Below are 22,761 nucleotides of genomic sequence, written 5' to 3' on the forward strand. Positions count from 1 at the left end.
GGCCCCAGCTGACCCATCTCAAAGCCAGCGACGATGGAGGGCTTCTTACAGGCACCAGCCCCGGGTCTCTGGAGGCCACACCTTCTCTCGGGACCTCTCACCCAGGACCACCTGCCCCATTGCAGACAAGCGGTAGTGCCAGGCCCACACCTGTGCAATGCCCTACATGGGACAAGTGACCACCCAATCCAGGAGCCATATGAGGCACATCCGCCGTGGAGTCTGACAGGGCAGTCCCCACAGGAGGAGAGAGGTAGGGATCAGAGTGTGGCTGGGCTCCCGGTCGGCTTGGCCCTGTGGCCCAGAAAAATAGTAACTATCTTGGGCAGTGAGACAGCAGATCCTGCTCTTCTAGCTCCACCCTTTCCTGGATTGAGAGGAACAAGGAAATAAAAAAAAAAAGACGTCCCAGAAACCCCCTTGTCAGCATTTACATAGCAGATCTCTGCTGAAGACATCTTGAACCCATGCAGAGGTGATCACCGAACCCTCAGTCTGAGCATTCGCTGTTGGCATAGCAAAGCTAGAAAAGCTATAACCTACTACTCACGTGTCTTGTGACCTTGGACATGCAACTTCCACTCTCTGGGGCAGTTCTCCTATTTTCGAAGCAGGCCAGATAACCGCGGAGTTCCTAATAGCATGAAGATTCTTGGGCCTTACTTTCCTGTCACATACTCCAAATGGTGGCAGGGTGCAAGCCACTCTGAATACGCTGTTCACAATAAAGGCAACTGGAGTCTGAGCACCACTTGTAGGGAGGACTTCTGTGCCTCGGCTGAGACTAACAGTGGGCACAGAAAGACTTAATGCCTACGAGGAGATTTAAGCTGGGTCTTGCAAAAGAAGCAGGGGAAAGATATGCCACCAAGGGAGCATTCTGAGGGCCCCTGTAGCATGCAGCTACAAGCGATAAAGCTAGAACTCCAGGTAAGATGTCTAGACCGACACGTTCTATATCAGGCTCAGGATTTCAGAAAGAGGTGATGACTTTGCAAGGGTATCTCTTCAGTTTCAGGGGACAGTCAAGAAGACAGGCCATTAGCTGAAATGAGGGAGAAACTGGGGCTGGATGCATGGGTCTCACTGTAGGTGTGATGGGGTCACTGAAATGCTCTAAGACGGTAGGTGCAGGCAGGAGCAGGCTGTGGTGCTCTCAGCGGGAACAGCTGGCTAAGATGACAGGACGGTGCCAGTGTCTCGTGGTATGGGAAGGTGCCCCAGGCTGCCACAGTAACCACCCTGCAGAGAGCACACCAGGCCCTCGCAGTCATGGGTGGGCAGCAGCACGGGGTCACTCATGCTCAGAAATCACAGTGGGAAGTTGGGACTCTGAGCGCCTTGGCAAGTGTGAATCTCCCAGTCAAGTAGTCAGTGTTCAGTTATGACTTAGCTCCTTATTATCCTGTCTGCCATCATCCTTGAGAGTCCTCCACTTGGAGGGGTATGAAGCCTCTGTATGGGCCATGCAGAATGACGTTCAGTAAACAGCCAGTGAAGTGAGTCAGGTGCCTGTACACAAGGCTGTTCTCCTAGCCACCTTCCATCGTCCAGTAGGGCCTGGGATGCCCAGTATACATCAGCGTCACCCACAGTAAGCACCATATCCTTACTGGCCCTAGAGGCAAGGTATTCTTCTTATGCCAGTTTGGGTCACAGGACAGAGAAAAGCAGTGAAACCCCCTACAACTTTTGCAAAGGGGGAGAGGCAGCTTGCACCAGGACAGGGTATTAAGAATCCATCTCCAGGGGCACCTGGGTGGCTCGGTGGTTGAGCATCTCTCTTTGGCTCACGACGTGATCCCAGGGTCCTGGGATCCTGTCCTGCATCGGGCTCCCCATGGGGAGCCTGCTTCTCCCTCTGCCTATGTCACTGCCTCTCTCTGTGTGTCTCTCATGAATAAATACAATCTTAAAAAAATAACAAAAACAAAAAGAATCCATCTCCAGGCCCAAGCTGGAAGTTAAGTGGCTAATTCTCTCCCCACTTTCCCCGGCAGCGCCGTGGTGCTTGATGGCAAGATTTATGCAACTGGAGGCATTGTTAGCAGTGAGGGGCCTGCCCTGGGCAACATGGAAGCCTACGAGCCCGCGACCAACACATGGACGCTACTACCCCACATGCCCTGCCCTGTGTTCAGACACGGCTGCGTCGTGATAAAGAAATATATTCAAAGCGGCTGACGTCAGCAGAAAGCCCGCGACGAGACTGGACGAGTCTGGTGAGGCAGATGCTACTCACAATGATCAATGTTCAGCAACATCAATAAGAGGCTGATAGACACAATCAAGGGAATCACTGCGCTAAACATTTTGAATACTCTCTACATTGAATGTAGAAAATCATCCTCGCCTTTGGGGGAAACGGGAGCACAGTGCTCCGAGCAGCAGGAACCACAACCATCCGAGGAGCTGGGCCTGGGGGCTCCTGCAAAGGCACTTGCTCTGAATGGAGGCGCTCACTCTGCCCGGTGCAATAGAGTTTCACATATTTTTCGACTGGGAGAGAGAAGCTGATTTTTCCTTCCTGCAGAGCAAGCCTGATCCCTAAAGAACCGTAGATCAGTTATCCTATGACAATATTAGGTGTCAGGCTCTCTTGGAATAAGATCAAAGTGTCCTTATCACTTTGATTCCTACTTTTGTTTTTAACCAATCTACACTTTTCCGTGGCCGATAGAAGAGAAGGGACAATACTGGGCGGCACAAGGCCTAGGAGGCTCCTGGTCCCCGCCGGGCCGAAGAGAAGTCCAGCCACCCATGCAGAGCCAGATGTGTGTGGCTGGAGTGGCAGTGCAGGGGCAGCCTAGGGACAGCTGGGAGAACCTTTTGTCCTTCACAGGTTTTTCTACCACATTTTTGCTGGAGGACAGGTGACTGTGCTAGTTTTCTCTTGTCCGATATGAATTATTTAGATTTCCAAGGCATTTTCTTGATAAACAAAAAGGCTATTTTTAAGTACTGAGAGAAGGAGGAGGCCATGAGAGGATAATGCGGGAATTCCCAAAGCTCTTTGTAGGTAGTGCCAGAGAGGGGCATTTGCTCTAATTTTTTCTATGTGCAGAATAGAGGATCTCTCCTGGGTGGGGGCTGAATGCCCTCATTTTATTTTTTAAAAAATGTAACTCCCAGACAGCCCCCATAAGAGCTGTGCCTCATGGAGGCATTGTCAAAGAAGATTCTGTTCTAGAAGGAAACCAGTTCTGGCTCATGACACCAGTCCAGCTCCCTCCATGAGGTAAAGCTGAGGACCCAGGCCGGGTGGGAAGGGAAGAAGGGAGGGAGGGAGAATAAATGTCTACAAAGCACAGGAGACTATTTTTGATATTTATAGCTATATATTAAGGCACCTGCCACAAGAGCTCTCAGGATGGGGACAGCCTTCGTAGGCGAGCCATGACAGCCAAGGCCTGAGGGGGCATGAGCAGAATCACTCTTCCTGTAGCATATTAACCAGAGAAAGGGAAGCCAGGAGGAAGGTCACACCGTGGCTCATGACAGAAAGGCCTTCCTGCCAGTCCTCAGACCCTCAAACCTCACGCGGTGATCAGTTTCCATTCCAGGGCAAGAAGAGAGCCGCCGCCACTGCGCTGTTTAGTTGAAGTTGGTACCAAATACGCATTTACCATTTTTATATCTGGGAAGTCAACTTGCCGTCATTTCATGATAAAAACCATTTCTAAGGACAAAAGGACAGGACATGCTTTCCATCTTTCGGTATTTAATGACACAAAATTCCGATTCTAATGTCGGGCATCAACTTTTAGCACTACAAGTGTGACTCCCACTTGGACAAGATACCGAGCTTCGTTATGCAGTTTTTAATATTATTTATTCTTTTAAAAAGTAATAAGCACAAAACTACATACATTGTATGTCATTTAAAGTATTTATGTCAAACAGGGTGCAAGTGTGAACCCAAGGACCGGAGCACAAAATTCTAACTGCCTGGGGCAGGGCTAATGTTAGCGTTTGGTGTGCATCTGCCTCCAAAGGAGGTGTTAGTGGTCAGCAAGACTCAACACAGATGACATTGAAATTCCGTTTCTCTCCTCATTTATCACACTGGAGCAAAACTGGCTATTTCTGTGAATGATATAAAACAGGGTTCTCTGTAATGGTATTGTATATAGTATATGTTTATTGTTAAGTTCTTGTTATATTATAATAAATATATTTATAGATCTAGACTCAGAAGCCAATGGAATGCCTTTGTGTGCCACCACCCTGGCCACAGTGAGGAGAAACCCCATGGAGGCCTGCTCCTGCTCTCACACATCAGCCATCTGGGCTCTATTATAGACATTAGTGCAGATCTTGATGATGAGAAAGGACAGCACTCCTTAGCAAGGGAACATACAGACCCAATTTGTTCTCCTAAGGATATCCACACAAGGCTTTCCTGGGTGCCAGGTAGGATTGCTCACTCTCTTACAGGGAAAGAAGTTTAAATTTAACAGGGTAGTAGTAGAAGGTAGATTCACCAGCATTTCATCCATGTGAAGAGCCCCGTGCCCTCAGTCCCCAAATGTCATTACGACCTAGCATCTTCTTGCAAGAAAAGATGTGAAGAAGGTAGATCAGGGTAGGTGGGAGTCCTCTTCAGAGGACTCAGCTGAAGCCTATGATGGGTAGACCATATACTTAACTTGCCAAATAAATATCTGAAATAGTATCCTCAGAAACACCAATCCTAGAGGAAAGGATGGAGAATGTTTGAAGATTCCAATCATGAAGAGTTGAAACATAACCTGTTATTAAAACCAAGCAATAGTTGTTAGCTCCTTTCTTCTGTTTCCCCAAATCAAGGGAAAAGTGTTCTCTGGGCCTATGAAGAGTCTGTGTACTTTCACCATAAAAGACATGTGTGACCACTGTATCAGGAGCCCGTGTAACTATGGGAGGAGTCTCTCATTGGACTCAAGGTACTACCATCAGACCTGGCAAGGGTCAGGCACATAGGAGATGGATCACATTATGTGTATGTGTGTGTGTGCGTCTGTGTATGTGCATGTATGAATTTTTAAAAATCATAGCCAAAATAAGAAAACAGTCAAGAAAAATATTTGCAGTCCATATGACAAAGGATTAATATCTTTATTAAAGAGCCTACATAATTCAATAAGAAAACGTTAAGTGATTCCAATTGTTAAATAAGTCATAGACAGACTCTACAAGAGGGAACATTAGCTAGTAAATGTAAGACAAGTTCAACATTGGTAGTTATGAAATAATGACACTTAAATAATGAGGTATTATCTTTACCTACTAAATTACCTTCCCAAACCTAAAAACAAAGTGGGGAGGTACTGGGGGAGCTCCAAGTGCTGACGAGGAGCGACGAGACTTTTTAATGCCAAGTGCTTTATAAACTGAAATGGCTTCTAGAAAGCAATGTGTAAGGTGACATTATCAAGAGTGCAAAAAGTATCTGACCCAGTAAATCCACTTTTGGGTACCCATCAGAAAAATGTCATATAATAACTAATTCCAACCTATTGACACTAACTTTATGCCAGACACTGTGGTAAGCACTTAGAGCATTGAATCCTTATAATTCTATGGGTTAGGTGCTAAAGACAAGCAGCAATATAAACATTGTAAGATTCATATTTGTATATGATTGCGATTATGTAAGATATGTACAAAGATATATAAACTACAAAGATATACATAAAATATGTACATAAAAATAACCAGATATATAGTCATAAAACTATTAATTGTACTGATGCAATTGTGGGCAACTTTCCTTCCCTCTTCTCCAAAATGTATATAAAGAAATGTTACTTTTATAATAAAAGATATAGATATTTTAACGAGGAATTGAGGATAGAAAGTAAACTTCCCTCTATATTTTAGTCTGAGAAACTCTCAAAGATCATTTCTTATTTTGGCTGTCAGAAGCAATGGAAAAGTTAGAGAGTTTAGAATAAAACAACAAAGAATTACAGATAAGAAAATTTACAGTAATATATTTTTTTAAACCTAAAGGTTAAAAAAAAAAAAACCTAAAGGTTAAAGGCAAATGGAATATATCTTTCAGTGCATGAAGATTTTCATGAAACAAATGAACTCTTTTGTGTTCTTAGAAGGCCAAGTGAGATGAAAAGGATAATAACAAAGAAGGAAAAATTCTAGTTCAGCATAAGGATAAACGTACTAGCACTAAAACTCTGGAATGGGTTACCAAGATCCTTGAAGGGCTTCTCTAATTAAATCTCAATCACGTATTGGTATAGCATAATTGCATACATTATCTCATTTTATCCTCTCAACTACCCTAAAAGTCACAGGGCATCATCTTCACTCCTGAGGAAGAAACAATCTTAGAAAAGTTAAGTGACCTGTATGCAGTAATAGTTGTGCCATACCCCAAGTATTTTCCATACATTATCGCATCCAGTCCTCCCAACAATATTGCAGATGGCTATCCCTGCTGCACAGGTTCCAGACATGAAACAGAGTTGGTCTAAGGCACATTGGCACTCAAACCCCACTCAGTGAGACTCCAGAGAGCCTGTGCTACATCACATGGCAGACGAGACTTATGTAGCTCTTAAGACTCCAAGACTAAGACTCCATCTCCCCACCCCCACCCCAAGCTACCTCAGAAATCTCTACTAAGAAGAATTCCGTTAATAGAACAGACATGCTGCTCTGTGTTAGACATGGTCCTCTTGAGAAGCAATTTTCCCTTTGCCTAGTAAGAATCTCAGCAACACACTGGCTCCTCCACTGAAGGCTTTGACTTTATGCAGGAAATGGTTCTAGGGAAAGGAAAAGAGTCCACTGATACATTAGACATCCATTGCTGCCTCATTTGAAACTCCTCCTGAGAGCCTTCACTCTGTAAAGGACTCTTTAAGGGGTTCCTAACATTCTTACCGACCACAATCTCAGCCTGGGAGAGTTAAGAAAAGGGAAAAACAGCCCACTGTTGGCTGCACCATCCTCGGCTATAAAGGGCATAATCATGACCTTGGCATTCAAGAGGTAGGTTAAAGTGTTCCCCCCCACCTAGGTCAAGGGGCTGACTAAAATGTGAAGTCAACTCCAAAAAGTCTGCCTTTACCACATGATGGCAAAAACTAGACAACCCAAAAATCTATGCTTACCATCCCAAATCTCAAACCTATGTGCTCTGTTGCCCTCTATGTAGCATTTGGCAGGTCACTTCCGTGTCTTTCCTCATGAAAGGTGAGGAGAGCCTTTGAGTGGATCATACTAGGTCAGTAAGACTACATCCTCAGCAGGCAAGGGCCACGGCCTCTTACCTTGCCCCACAGAGCACCTCACCCTGACGAGCAGAGACAGCCAGATTACTCAACCTCTACTGGCAGCATGAAAAATATTTTGAGTTATGGAAAGTATAAAGGCAAGGCTATGATTCTGTGCACTGCTTTGACCATCCCTCTTGTCTACAGATGACTAAAGAAGCAACAGTTTTTGTCCAAGCATTTTTATTTACCACATGTGTGGAATTCCATCATTTTCGGGGAAGCTAGCCACTGATAGTGCAAGCCTGTGCGCCAGGGGACCCATCAGCCTGCCTCCTCAGAGTTTCGGCCTGGAGACTTTGCATCCTCGTTGGTAGAAATCAGTCTTTGGAGCTCTACAGGTCACCCCTCCACATTCTCTCTCCTACCTCTCCATCCCACTACCTTATTTTAAGCCCTCCTGACTTCTTACCTAGTTGTTAGTGTAGACTCTTTCTTATGGTTATTCATCAAATAACAGCCTTTTGACATAACTTGGCTATGATAACATTCACCCTTTTAAAGCATACAATTCAGTGGCTTTTCGTATATTCAGAGTTGAGTTACCATCACCACTACCTAATTGCAGAACATTTTCACCTTAGCAAAATGAAACCCCAATCCCTTAGCAGTCACTCTTCACCAGTTCATGGCAACCACTGATCTACTTTGTTTCTAGGAATTAGTCTATTATGGACACATCATACAAATGTTATCATGTGATGTATGGTCTCCTGTCTCTGGCTTCTCTCACTTAGCATAGTGTTCTTCAGATTCCCCTATGTTATAGTGTGTATCAGTATTTCATTCCTTTTTATGGCCAAATAATACTCCACTGAGTGAGTATATTAAATGGACATATATAAAAATATGGATACATTTTGGGGCACCTGGCTAGTTCAGTTGGTAGAGAACATGATTCTTGATCTCAGGGTCATGAGTTCAAGCCAAACATTGGGCAGAGAGATTACCTAAAATTTTTTTTAAATGGATACATTTTGTCTATCCATTCATCAGCCAATGGACATTTGACTTGCTTCTACATTTTAATAATTACAAATAACGCTGCTATAAACTTTTGTATACTGTGCAAGGTTTTGAGACTAAATTAATTTGGGAAATGCTAGGTTAAACAAGGTTAAACAGGTTTCTTTACTATGGAACTTCTCAGAGTCAAAAACAGACTAGCATTCATTCCAACTTTACGAAAGTGGATACACAAAGCAAGTGTTTTCCAAATGTATTTGGCCACAAATTGCCTCCCACCCCCCTACCCCCAAATCTAGAAAACTTCTCTTCTAAAATTATGACACAAGGGGCACCTAGGAGGCTCAGTTGGTTAAGCATCTGACTTTTGATTTCGTCTCAGGTCATGATCTCAGGGTCCTGAGATCAAGACCTGTATCAGTGGGATCCCTGGGTGGCGCAGCGGTTTAGCGCCTGCCTTTGGCCCAGGGTGCGATCCTGGAGACCCGGGATCGAATCCCACGTCGGGCTCCCGGTGCATGGAGCCTGCTTCTCCCTCTGCCTGTGTCTCTGCCTCTCTCTCTCTCTGTGTGTGACTATCATAAAATAAATAAAAATTTAAAAAAAAATCTTTAAAAAAGACCTGTATCAGGCTCCCTGCTGGATGTGGAGACTGCTTGGGATTCTCTCTCTCCCTCTGCCCCTCCCCACCCCTGGGCACGCACATAGTCACATGGGATCCTGGGGTCAATACACCTGACCCTCACCTTTGAAAGATGCACCGAGTAAAGGTAATATTGTGAAAGATTCAGAAGCAAATTGATTTAGAATTCTCAAAGTATTTCTTAAAATTGATATTTTTATAAATTAGCAGATCAGTATTCTTTAAACTCAACAAATCCTTTTTCTGAATACTGCAAAATATGTTTCACTGCAATTTTCTAAGCACCAAAAAGACTTCAGCATCTCTCATGCTGGAATATAAAAAGATTAAAGTAAACAATCACACTATAACCTCTCTACCCAACGAAAATACCCAACCACATATCCACACAACTAGATAGTTGCAAATATGTGACCTGACAATTTCTGGAAAAGATTCTCGGGCATTTTGTACTTTATTAATTTATTTTGAACAACATGACAGTCTTCTCAACAAGGGGACTGACTGCATCAGAGATCAGGGAACAGAGAAATCATCACTTGTCCCATCAACACTGAAAATTAAAAACTTTCAAATTCCAATATTCTTATTAAAATCTATTAAAACAAAAATTCTATTAAGTACTTTTTATATTAACATTTGTGTTAATAGTGAGATAAATTTCCATCCAATTCCAGCTATAAAATCTTAAGCATGTGGGAAAAAATGCGTTTTGATGATATTTTGCTTTTTTGATTCTTTGTATACATATTTAAGTTCAAACGATGTGGAAATTAGTGTAAAGAAACATTCCAAACATGTGAAACTGATTTTTTATAGTGTGATAGGCAATTAATTACTCCTTTCTTTGCAACCAACTCCATTTTAAACATTATCTTATTAAAGAAATTTCCTTATTAAACTCTGGTAAACGACAAAACTGACAGCTTACTGATGTTTCTTCTAAATATATGAAGTAATTTCTTCCCACCACCAATAACCTTTATTTCAGTAACGTATTAAGTACAATGCTACTTGTGGATTGTCACTTTTCTTTTTAAAAGGATATTTTGTTGCAAAGTCTGTTAAAATACTTTGCACTCATTAAAATGCTAAAATAGAAATTTGTAATTAATTTCCAACACTTTCCCAAGGAATTTTATGCTATAAGCAAAGTAACTATATGCAATGTTTAGAAATAATGTTATTTCATATCAAAATTAATTTTGCTTTGTTGTCATAATGAGAACATTAGAAAAGGTCTGTGCTCTGTGTAGATAGCCACAGACACATGATTCAGACTATTCATGTGTTTTTATTAATAGTTCTAAAGTTTTTTTTTTAAGCCTGTGATTTTACTTGTGGCTCTCAAGCTCCTATGACAATTGTAGAGTAATGCCAACTGATTTCACCATTTGTTGAGAAATTGGAAATTCCAGAGCATTTGATAACTTATAGGGATCAAATATATGAAATTGCACCTGTTTCTAGACTCTTCTCTTTTTTTTTTAACCTGTATCTGATCTATGAAATCTTCCAATTCCAGCTCTGACAACAGTCTCCATCGAGCACATTCACATGATTCCCCTTTTGTATTTGCTCTTTAGTTTCATTACAGATTTTCAGTTCCCAGATCCTTTCCCTTGTCCAAGTTCACAGCCCTACCCTGGTTACCCTGATCTCACGTCCACCCATACCCAGGAACAAAATTCCCCTCCCAAAAGTTATCTCAACCACTTGATGTTTCAGTCCTTGGACCAGACCAACAAGGCAAAACTATAATCCTAACTGTAATCCTAATCCAGGTGTCAGCCTCCCCTGAGGCTTCATTTGGGGTGATACCTACCAGAGAAAAAAAACCCACATTCACATGGGCTGGTACCATGACTCGAACATGCTCCCCACTCTCACCTGTGAGTTTACCTTATTCTCATCGTTCCTGAAGAGCTCCCTATTTCCATCAGTGACTACAGCAAACCTCCAGCAGCTCTCCTCCCCCTTGCATTTCATACATAGAACCCCTCATTCTTAGCACATGAGCATGACTCTGTATAAAAACAACTGAGGTGGAGGATGGTGCAATGGCAGTACCATTGTTTGAATCTTTCTCAACAGCCCATTAAAAACAGAGAAATCATGATGGAAAATTCATAGACTCATGGATAACATCTAAAAACAAAACTAGGTGACAAGGAAGGTCTGGAACTCCCAATCCCAAGTGTGTAGAATCAAACCACTAACACCTTTGAGACTGTGGTCCATATGTGAAGAGAGCCTGGGGCAACTAATAGAATTAGGAACCCCTACAGACACTCACTGGAGAGGTGGGGGCAGAGCTCAGAGCATCTCAGTCCAAGAAGCCTTGCAAACTCTAGTCTTCAGGTGAGGGGAAGGTAATGGGAGCCTTGTGAATCCTCAAAGGACAATGCCAGCCCCCTTTCAGGACCACATCCCATATGGACAAAGCTACTAGGGATACAGTCTAAACTGAACAGCACAGGGACAAAAGAGAGACCCAGATAAAAGTAGGGGAGAGGAACAAAGTCAAGAGATTTCAGAAAGTAAGCAGTCCTGTATTTAAACACTTCACAAACATAACAGAAGAGAGAGCTCTAACACTGTGAAATTCAGGCTTCCTTCTAAAAGTTCGAGAAAATTTCATATAAAAGTGAGCAACAAAAGGCTTGAGGGAAAATCCCATATATTATAAGAAAAAGCTTTAAAAGGAGAAGGCTACCCCCTATAGGTAATAAAAGCCCTCCAGAAAGACATGCCAAAGAATACAAGAAAACTATGACCTACTATTTCAAAACAAGCTAAAGGACACAAAACAATAATGGAAGAATGAAAGAACAATATAAACCAGAATTAGAAAAACTCACAAAGGATATGAAATAACTCAGGAAGAATTAGAGTGCTTCAGCAGCACATATACTAAAATTGGAATCCTACAGAGAAGATTAGAATTAGAAGGGAAAAAAAGATCACGTTAGAAATGTACACTAAAGTAGAAAGAACTTACGAGTTAATAAAAAACATTAGGTAATGCCTTATGACAAACAGAAGGTAAAAAAGACAGGCAATTTCTTAAAGTAATAAAGAAATGAAAGAATTTCTGGTTCTGGTTAAGATTCAGTGACCACACTCTACCCCCTCCCCTCCTTGCATCCCCTCTCTCACTGATTACACCCAGAAGTCCTGGAAAAGCAATTACCTAAGGACTCTGCAAAATACATAAAGCAGGTGAACTGGGCAGGAAATGCAGCACTCACACAATGACCCAAACAGTGCTGAGTTCCTGGGTTTGCCTTTTATTTCCTGTGTGTCCTGGATCACACTCCAGGGCAGCGAGAATTACAGAAGAAAAATGCTCTCTCTGGACTCTCCAGACCTAAACCCATGGCAGCAATGACAAAGATAATGGGCATATCCCTGAAGCTTCTTTTCTCTCTTTCCAGCCAGACCACCAGGAAAGGGGGCTCTTAGGAACCCAAAAGTGTGGGAGAAGATCTCAAATAGAAAGGAGCAGGACGGATCCCTGGGTGGCGCAGCGGTTTAGCGCCTGCCTTTGGCCCAGGGCACGATCCTGGAGACCCGGGATCGAATCCCACATCGGGCTCCCGGTGCATGGAGCCTGCTTCTCCCTCTACCTGTGTCTCTGCATCTCTCTCTCTCTCTCTGTGTGTGTGACTATCATAAATAAAAAGAAAGGAGCAGGAGAATGATTGCTGTATGAAATCCCGAGTTGGGACAGCCCGGGTGCTCAGGGGTTTAGCGCCGCTTTCAGCCCAGGGTGTGGTCCTGGACACAGGGGATCAAGTCCCATGTCGGGCTCCCTGCATGGAGCCTGCTTCTCCCTCTGCCTGTGTCTCTGCCTCTCTCTCTCTCTCTCTCATAAATAAATAAATAAAATCTTAAAAAAAAAAAAAAAAAGAAATCGCAAGTTGCACACACTTAGGAGCTAACCCAAATCAACAGAGAGCAAACTGTGATGTGGATCACCCCCACATCCTCCTAGACCAGCTTCTGAATGGTGCATATGTGGAGCTATATCATTTTCCTATTGCTGCTGTTAAGAAATTATTGTAAATTTAGTGAATTAGGATAACACAAATGTACTATCCTATAACTCCGGAGGCCAGAAGTAAACAATGGTCCTTAATGACCTAAAATCAAGGTGTCAAAGACTTGTGTTCCTTCCTGGAGCTCCAGGGAAGAACGTTTTTCCCTTGCATCTGCAAAGTCTGTCTTACCAACAGATACATTAAAATGATATACTAAAAATAAATAAAATTATATACTAAACTGTATTTAAATAGTCCAAAAGACTCCAAGAAAGAGGAAGTAGAGAAATAAAAAAGAGGAGACAAAAAGAAAAGAGAAAAATAAAATGACAGTGTTAAATCCAAACACATCCACAATTACATTGAGTATAAACTACCTCACACTCATTAGGATGGCAGCTATCAATTGATACAGAAAACAACAAGGGTTGAGGAGAATGGGAAGGAATTAGACCTTCTTGCACTGTTGGGGGGAATGGAAAATGGTGCAACCACGATATTAAACAGAACGGTGGTTCTTCATAAAACTAAAAATAGAATTACTATATGACCCAGCAATTCCACTTCTCAGGATATACCAAAAGGAATTAAAAGCAGAGACTCAAAAGAGAGATTTGTACACCCCTAGTCATAGCATTAATCACAACAGCCAAAAGGTGGAAGCAACCCAGGAAACCATCAATATATTAATGGATTTTTTAAAAGGGATATGTACATACAATGAAATAGTATTCAACCTCAGAAAGAAAGGAAATTCTGGCTAAGTGAAATAAGCCAGTTACAAAAGACATATAGAGTACGATTCCACTTATATGAGGTGCCTAGTGTAGTCAAATTCAGAAATAGAAAGTTAAATGGCAGTTGCCAGAGGCTGTCAAAAGGAGGGAAAGGAGTTGTTCCTTAATAAGTAGAGTTTCAATTTTCCGAGATAAAGAGTTCTGGAGGGGTGTCTCAGTCAGTTAAGTGTCTGACTCTTGATTTCGGCTCAGGTCATGATCTCAGGGTCATGAGATCAAGCCCCAATTGGCTCTGTGCTCAGCATGGAGTCTGCTTGAGATTCTCTCTCTCTCTGACCCTCCCCTACTCACACTTGCTTACACACACTCTTTCCCTAAAATAAATGAATAAATAAATATTTTCTTAAAAAAAGTTCTGGAGGTGGATAATAATGATAGCTGCACAACACTGTGAATATACTGAATACCATTAATTGTATACCTAAAAATGGTTAAGTCCCCCCCCAAAAAAATAAATAAAAAAATAAAAATGGTTAAGGATGTTAAATTTTATGTGTATTTTACAATTTTAAAAAATTACATTAAGTGTAAATAAATATCCCAATTTAAAAACAGAGATTGTGAGTTTTTTTGGAAAAAAAAAAGTAAAAAGATACAGCTTTCTAAAAGAAACTTACTAAAAATATAATAATACCGAGAAATTCAAAGTAAAGTGACAGAGACACAGTTAAGAGAATGAAAAGATAAGCCACAGACTGGGATGAAAGTTTTGCAAAATACACCTCTGATAAAGGATTGCTATCCAAAGTATACAATGAACTCTTAAAACTCAACAATATAGGCTCAGTTGGCTTAGTTGGTAGAGCATGCCACTCTTGATCTTGGGGTTGTAGATTTGACTCTCACGATGGGTGTACAGTAGAGATGACTTAATAATAAGGTATTTAAAAAAAAAAAAACTCAGGGGCACTTGGGTGTCTTATTTGGTTAAGTGTCTGCCTTTAAGCACAGGTCATGATTTCAGGGTCCTGGGATCAAGCCCCCGCATTGGGCACCCTGCTCAGTGGACTGAGGGTGAGTCTGCTTCTCCCTCTCCCTCCACCTCTTCCCCACCGCACATGCTCTCCCCCTCAATCTCGCTTTCAAATAGATAAATAAAATTTTTTAAAAAATTTAAAAACCTAACAATACGGAAACAACTCATTTTAAAAAGACAAAAAATTTAAACCAACATTTTCCCATATAAAGATGATAAATAAACATATAAAAAGATGCTCAATACCACAGCATTAGAGAGCTGCAAATCAAAATCTGGATGGCTCAGTTGGTAAGTTTCTGACTTTTAATTTCATCTCAGGTCATGACCTCAGTGTGGTGAGATTGAGCCCCACCTCAGCTCAGCATGGAACATTCTTAAGATTCTCTCTCTCTGTGTCTCTCTCTCTCCCCCCCACTACTCTATCCCTCTTCCCCTGCTCCTCCCCACCAACCCTATGCTTTTTTTTCTCTCTCTCAAAAAAAAAGAAAAAAAAGAAAGAAAGAAAAGAAAAAAGAAAGGAAAAAGAAAAAGAAAGAAAACAACAAGATACTACTACACACCTGTTAGGCCAAAACACTGACGATATCAAATTCTAGGGAGGTTATGGAACATCAGGTATTCACTCTCATTTGTTGCTGGTGTGAATGTAAAATAGCACAGCCATTTTGGAAGACAGTTTGGCAGTTTCTTACAAAACTAAACATACTCTTTCCATATAATCCAGCAATCACAATATTTGGTATTTACCAAATGAATTGCCAACTTATGTTCACACAGAAACCTGCACATGAATATTTATAGCAGCTTTATTCAAAACTGCCAAAACTTGGAAGCAACCAAGATGTCCTTCGATAGGCTAACAGATAACATACTGTTATCCATTCAATGGTACATCCATACAATGGATGTTATTGTGTTTAAAAAAAAAAAGGGGGGGGGGAGTTATCAAGCCACGAGAAGACATGAGAGATCTTTAAGTGCATATTGCTGAGTAAAAGAAGAAGCCAATCTGAAAAGGCTACATACTACATAATTTTCACTCCACGACATTCTAGAAAAGAAAACACTATGGAGACCATAAAAAGATCAGTGGTTGCCATGGAGGGAGCAAAGAATTAATAGGTGGAGCACAGGAGGTTTTCAGGGCAGTGAAATGATTCTTAATGATGCTGTAGTGATGAATATATGTCATACATTTGTCAAAACCTATGCATAGAATGTACAATACAAAGAATTGAGCCTTAATGTAAACTATGGACTTTAGTTATAATATGTATAATATGTATCAGGGGGCACCTGAGTGGTTCAGTCGGTACATCTCACAACTCTTGATCTGGGGTCCTGAATTCAAGTTCAAGCCCCACGTTGAATGTAGAGATAGAGAGATAGATACAGAAATAGAGAGATAGGAAGAGAGAGAGAGAGAAAGATACATGTGCACCTTTAAAAAAAAAAAAACAAACCAAGATAGATCATATGCTAGATAACCAAAAAAATCAGAATAAATGTAAAAGAATTAAAATAATACAAAGTATGTTCTTTAACCACAACAGAATTAAATGAGAAACCAACACAAAATCTGGGAAATCCCAAATACTTGAAAATTAAACAACATACACTTAAATAACCTAGGAGTCAAAGAGGAGTTTCAAAGTAAAGTAGAAAATATTTTTAAATGAATAAAAAAGAAAATACAACATATCAAAATGTGTTGGATGCCACTAAAACATTGCTTATAAATTTTTAACAGTACATCTTTATATTTTAAAAAAACCTCAAACCAATAATCTAAACTCCCCATTTAAGAAACTACATAAAACAGAAGAAAGGAATTTAAGAAATCAGAAAACTAAAAAAGAAAATGAAAAAAAAATAGGAAAAAGTCCATGAAACCAAAAACTAGTTTTTTTTGAAAAGATGAGTAAAAACAGATTGATCAATAAAAAGAAGATACAAACTGTCAATTTCAGGTACCAAAAAAGGGTATCACTACAGATAAAGTTGAATCTAAAAGTAAACAAAGACTAGTAGGGTTGTGTCAAAAGGGCTCAGGAACCAACTTGAAAAGGTTCCCACAGGCCATTTTAGTAATAAGCCTAATAAGGGCAATGCACTAAACTATATCAAATATGTTCAAAGCTATGAATTCATAATTATACAAAGAAAACTAATTCATCACTTTTGAGTAGGAAGATCATTCATTTTTAAAACTGGTTAATAAAGATAATGAATCAACCATTAATCCTACCTGGATAACCAGATAATAGATAAGGCAATAATAAATGAGTAGGGAGTGATTTCATTAGAACTCAGAATTTCGCAAACTCTAATGAATTAAGTTATCTAAGCATTTAGTATCAATCACCAATGATATCACAAGAAAGACAATAACCAGATACTACGTGCCTCCTAACAAAAGAACACACTCTTATTTATGAAGTAGTCTTGAAAAAATAATAAAACTGGAATCTGAATAAGCCTCTAGATCAGTGCTGCCCAACAGAAACACAATATAGACCACATATGTATTTAAATTTTCTAGTTAACCACATTACAGAGTAAAATGAACTAGGTGGAAATTTAACCCAATATATCCAAAGTATCATTTCAATATTCAGTCAATATAAAATTATGAGTGATATTTCATATTATTTTTATAATAAATCTTTAAGGTAAGTATGCATTTTACACTTATAGCCAACATCTCAATTTGGAGTAGCCATATTTCAAGTGTTCAATAGGCACATGTGGCTAGGGGCTACCTTATTAGCACAACTCTAGATCCAAGTACCAGTTTATAGGAAATTAAAAAAAAAAAAAAAAAAAAAAAAAACCCCAAGTGAACATGTGAGCCTCACCATAGGTATTCAATCAGCAAAATCCAGACTTGGAAATTCAAAGGTCAAAACCTGGTTTCTTCATCATATTAATGGCAAGGAAAAACAGAGATTGAGGAAGAATCTGTAGGTTAAGATTTAAAAGACAAAGGAGTAAAAAGGCAGGACAAACTTAAATGTAGAACTTAGAACAGGTGCTAAAACTGTTAGGAAAACCAAAAACATTACCGTAAGTGTTAAGATACTGGTAACACTTTGGGAGAAAAAGAGCGTTTTAATTGGAATGGAGCACAAAGTTTCTGGATTGGCTGACAATTTCTTTCACCTGGATGGTGTTTACATCTTAATAATAGTTCATGATAAGCTATCCATTTGTTTTCAGCAGTTTTCCTTATCTGTGTATAAGTCTAATGATAAATATGTATTTGAGAGGGAAAAGTTTGATATGATTAAATTCCTAAATTTCACAATTCCTGGACCCTCACACCCCCAAACTTACCACCTCCACCTGTAGCCCTGGTTTCTGGTCTTCAAGAATAAAATATCCTTACTCTTGTTCAAGACCAAAACTCCCACCTATGTTCCTGACTTTATCCCCCCTCCAGTCTTTTCTGATCTTGATCCATTAAGATCACTCCTCTTCTCCATATCTACAAACCCCACCATTCTACAGAGACAGTGGTAAATAATGGAGCTATGTGTCAGAATTCCAGGGTTCAAATTCTCATTCTGCTCTTTTACCAGTTGTTAGTCATGTAACCATTTCTCTGTGATTAACTCTCCTCAGTAAAATGAGGAAAACAGTATCTACTTCATAGGGTTGCTGTGTGGAGTAAATGAGTTAATATATGGAAAGCCCTTGGAAGAAGGCCTGGAATCCAGAACATTTTCAGGAAGGGTTAGCTGCTTTCATCACCTTCAGTATATAAATATCAAAATCCGTCCCTCAACTCTGTGTACCTTTCTGGTTACGCTCTCACTCCTTCCCTTTTTCCTGACACCAAACAAAGATCACCAAATTGTCATATCTACTGGCAAGGTTTTAGTACATATTTAAATAGCCTTCACTGGAGCATTAGATATTGGTAATTTTGAACATAAATTCTCTCTTCCTTGAGTTCTGTGAGACTACTCTTGGCTGTCTAACCTTTGAGAAGTTATGATCAATCTTTGTAAGACATTCTCTACTGCAGCTTAAATATTACTGCTCCTCTATGAACCATTTTCATTTTGCTTCAAAGAAGCACCCATGTCTGATGCACACTTGTGTTTGGAACAACACTTACAGCAGCTAACCCCAAAAAGTCTGTAGCTCTGAATTCTCCTATGCTTCAGATATATTTACCTAAATGTCTGCTGGACCTAGATGTCGAACTGTCCCATACTGCCTTCACTCCAGCTTTGCTACTCTCCCCTGTCCATTCTCAGTTAATAGTGCTACTAATCTTCCTGAATGCCCAGACAGAAATCTACATGCAATTTAAGGCTTCTCCTTTATCTTTGTCCCTGAAATCCAATCACTTAGTTCTAATGATTTTACCCCTACATTTTCTAGAAGAAACCATCCCTTTCTCACCAACCCTACCACAACTGACCTTGCTCAGGCCTGCAGCATCTCTCACCTTTAATACAAGAAAAGGCATGCAAAGTCCTTGTTAACTTCACTTTTTTTATTGCTTTAGAATACAGCAAACGGGAAGTGCCCATAGTTGTATGAAACGAACATGTTTGTCCTCTGTTTCTATGCTTTTGTTACACTGTTCCCTCTGCCTGGAATGTTCACCAATTTTTTACCACATTCCTTCATTTTTTGAGATGCTGTTATCACATCCAACCAGAAAACCCTCTCATGAATTCCGGTGGGTTAGTTCCTTCCTCTATGCTCTGATAGCACCCCAGGTACACCATTGTCATTGCACTTACCAAAATTAAAAAAAAAAAAAAAAAGGAAAAAAATGTTTTCTTAATATATCTTCTTCTACTGAGTAGTTATTTCCTAGGGCAAGGACTATGTTACTTAGATTTGTAACTTCAGTGCCTGGCACATACTTATAGTAAATGGTAGGTAGTCAACATATCTTGTTGAAAGGAAGTAGTTATTTTCCATATTCTTGTCAAATCAGTACTTCTAAATTTTCATTTTCATCATGTCACGGTGCTGTTCAAAAACATTCCAAGATTGTCAAAATACAAATACCTTTAGCCCGGTCCTCCATAACAAGACCCCAAACTACCTATACAGTTTTATCTTCCACCATGCTTATACACACACACACACACACACACACACACACAGTCTTCCAAACCAACTTTTGACCCCTACCTCCAAAACCCTTACAATTCATTAAAATGTTGGCCTTTTAAATTTAATACTTACTTAGCAACTTATCAGCAATTACTCTATAATGCATCATGGTATTAAAAACAATGTTGTAGGGGCACCTGGGTGGTACAGTCAGTTGAGTGATGGACTCTTGGTTTCAGCTCAGGTCCTGATCTCAGGGCAGTGAGATGGAGCCCTTAGTCAAGCTCAGCGCTTAGCACATTGTCTGCTTGGGATTCTCTCTCCTTCTCCCTCTGCCCCTCCCCACCATGCACTCTCTTGCTCTAATAAATAAATCTTAAAAAAAAAAAAAAGGTTGTCACAGGGTCACCTGGCTGGCTCAGTTGGTAGAGCATGCAACTCTTAATCTTGGGGTCATGAGTTTGAGTACCATGTTGGGCATAGAGCTTACTTTTATAACCAATTTTTATTTTTTAATGTTGCCACAGATACCTGAATGGAATGGTCACACTCCTAACTTCCATATCTCCAGTAGATGAGTAGTAGGGAAAAGGCCAAGATAACTTTTAACCTATCAAGTATTCTCTCTCCCCCACCCCATACATATATATGAGTAACACTAAACTTTTTTCTGCTTTACTCACCTTTTTAAATCCAGTCCAGTCTTCCTTATCTTTCTTGGTTTAAAGGTCATCAGGAACAAATACAAAAAGATTAGGTAGGGACTTCTTTCCCTGAAGCTATGCTTCTTCTGTTAATCAAAATGCTAACCTGAAAAAATTCTAGATACCCAGAATTCCAGAAAGAAATAGAAATTACAGTAAGAAAATGAGAATGTCTTCGGACTTTTGGTGTGTGGCCTTTTAGACCTGCCATATTAGCCATTACTGGTAGGACCATTAACCCACATGGTCTTACATAGACCAATCATTTGTTTCTTGCACAAGAGGTGCTGTGAGGAAAGTAGCTGCATTAATAGAAGTCAAAGTGAGGAGAAAACCTGACTCCATCACCTCCAAGTGCTCTAAAGACAACTGGTGCTCCTAAAAGGGTAAAAGGCATCAGTGTAAAATCTTTCAAAGAACACTTTAATTTCCCTTGAGTTCTTGGATCTAATATACTGACCTAATGAAAGGAAAATGAGGTTAATGGGATCCCTGGGTGGCGCAGCGGTTTAGCGCCTGCCTTTGGCCCAGGGCGCAATCCTGGAGACCCGGGATCGAATCCCACGTCAGGATGCCGGTGCATGGAGCCTGCTTCTCCCTCTGCTTATGTCTCTGCCTCTCTCTCTCTCTGTGTGTGTGACTATCATAAATAAATGAAAAAGAAAAAAGAAAAAAAAAAAAAAGAAAATGAGGTTAAGAGGGCAAAGGTGGGAGCAAACAAAAGGAGTACATGTATATATTCAAAAACCTCAAACTTGTTTGTAAAAATAATTTAATAACAAAAGCATTCCCACCAAGAAACTTCAAGCAAGCTGCAAAATTTCAGGGTCAGTTCTTAAAAGAATAGAGAATGATACTGAAGTAGCCAACACTCAACTTTGTATTCATCATTTCCAATCTACATAGCTTTGTCAGGTGATCTGGCTGGCTGGTTTCCTGAGGGGATCCCCAGTGTTACTATCTATAGCTTTCTTCCAGTTAGGCTGATGGCATTTTCCAGAGAAGGCTCTGCTACTCTGCCATCTGGATATTCTTACACTATGTTTTGAAAGCAGCTTTTTAGTCCTCCACTCCCTAGCATGAGTATATAGCAAAGAATTACCAAACATTTAAGGAAAAGCTGCGATACCAAACGGGCCAAAACAAATAGGAAAAGCAACTTAGAGAATCTATGCAGGGAGAAGAAAAATCAAGAAAGAAAAAATTATTAATATCCTCAAGAGAGACTGATCGACTTTACATTCATTAAACAAGAACAAAATGATACTTAAAAATCTAGAGAAAAAAATAAAAATCTAGAGAACAACAGCTCTGAACAAATTAAGTACACAAAAACTGGGAAGGAAACAGAATTTAGAGAATGGTCTAGGAGAGTCAATTCTATCTAAAGAACAGTGATTCTAGAAATGGAGACCAACACACCACTACTATCATCAACAACAAAAAACAAGTTGAGTAAATCATAAGGAAGTAACTCAGGAAAATTTCTCAGAACTAAAGGACATGAATTTTCAGAGCAGAGAGGCCCATTAGCACAGACACCTAGCCAAAACATTAAAGTGAAGATTCTAAAAGCTTTAGGAAAGGAAAACAAAACCAAGAAAATGCACCAAGAATCAAAATAGAGGAACCTGAGTGGCTCAGTCAGTTGAGCAACCAACTCTTGGTTTTTGGCTCGGGTCATGATCTCAGGGTTGGAGGGTCAAGCCCTGCATCTAGCTCCATGCTCAACAGGGAGTTTCCTTGAAGTTCTTTCTCTCTCCCCTGCTCATGCTCTCTCTCTCTCTAATAAATTTAAAAATATTTTTTTAAAAAATCAGACAGTAACACAGTAACACAGGATATAAACGTTAATAAGAAGAGAAAGGTGAAGGAATGCAGTGAAGGGAGATCCCAGGAAAACCACCATGTAAGACCTTCAACTTTCCAATGAAAAAGGTTAGAATGCTCCTGTAGAAACTTTCTCAGGATGATAAAATGCTAGAATACCTGGTATGTCTGAAGATATTAAATAGAGAGGCAGATTGCTGGGGATGAACTTAGGGACAAATTAGTTGTTAATAACACTAGGCAAATAACAACAAAGACTATTTTGTTAACAAAGACTATTATTAACAAAAAAGTATACAGGAAAAGGAAACTACAGCATCCTGAAAATCTCGGCTGTCGGTAGTTTTTACATAGTTGCAATAATATAAATACTGATCTAACAAAAATTAAAACTAACTGGAAGGATAAGAAAACAAGTATGGAGGTACATGGGGAAC

At 40.1% G+C, this 22,761-nt stretch overlaps 1 protein-coding gene and 1 long non-coding RNA gene across 4 annotated transcripts in view; one reads left to right on the forward strand and one right to left on the reverse strand.

Annotated features, from left to right (window-relative positions):
* Window positions 1-4,190, forward strand: part of KLHL29 (kelch like family member 29) — a 306,165-nt gene extending 301,975 nt beyond the window's left edge. For both annotated transcript variants that reach the window (XM_038560887.1, XM_038560886.1), the window contains one exon: window positions 2,001-4,190. In XM_038560887.1, the coding sequence (XP_038416815.1) occupies window positions 2,001-2,184 (184 nt within the window). In that variant the 3' untranslated portion in view covers window positions 2,185-4,190. The remainder of the gene's footprint in view (window positions 1-2,000) is intronic.
* Window positions 3,316-20,180, reverse strand: LOC111090528. Of its 2 annotated transcripts, none has more exons than XR_005372208.1 (3): window positions 18,045-20,180; window positions 17,567-17,669; window positions 3,316-4,751 (listed from the first exon to the last, which is right to left on the reverse strand). It is a non-coding gene; the product is annotated as an uncharacterized LOC111090528 (long non-coding RNA). The 2 variants fall into 2 exon arrangements; XR_005372209.1 differs by having other exon boundaries at window positions 3,335-4,086; window positions 18,045-20,175.
* Between the last annotated feature and the right edge of the window lie 2,581 nt (window positions 20,181-22,761).

The sequence above is a fragment of the Canis lupus genome, chromosome 17, assembly GCF_011100685.1.
Source record: "Canis lupus familiaris isolate Mischka breed German Shepherd chromosome 17, alternate assembly UU_Cfam_GSD_1.0, whole genome shotgun sequence".
NCBI lineage: Eukaryota > Metazoa > Chordata > Mammalia > Carnivora > Canidae > Canis > Canis lupus.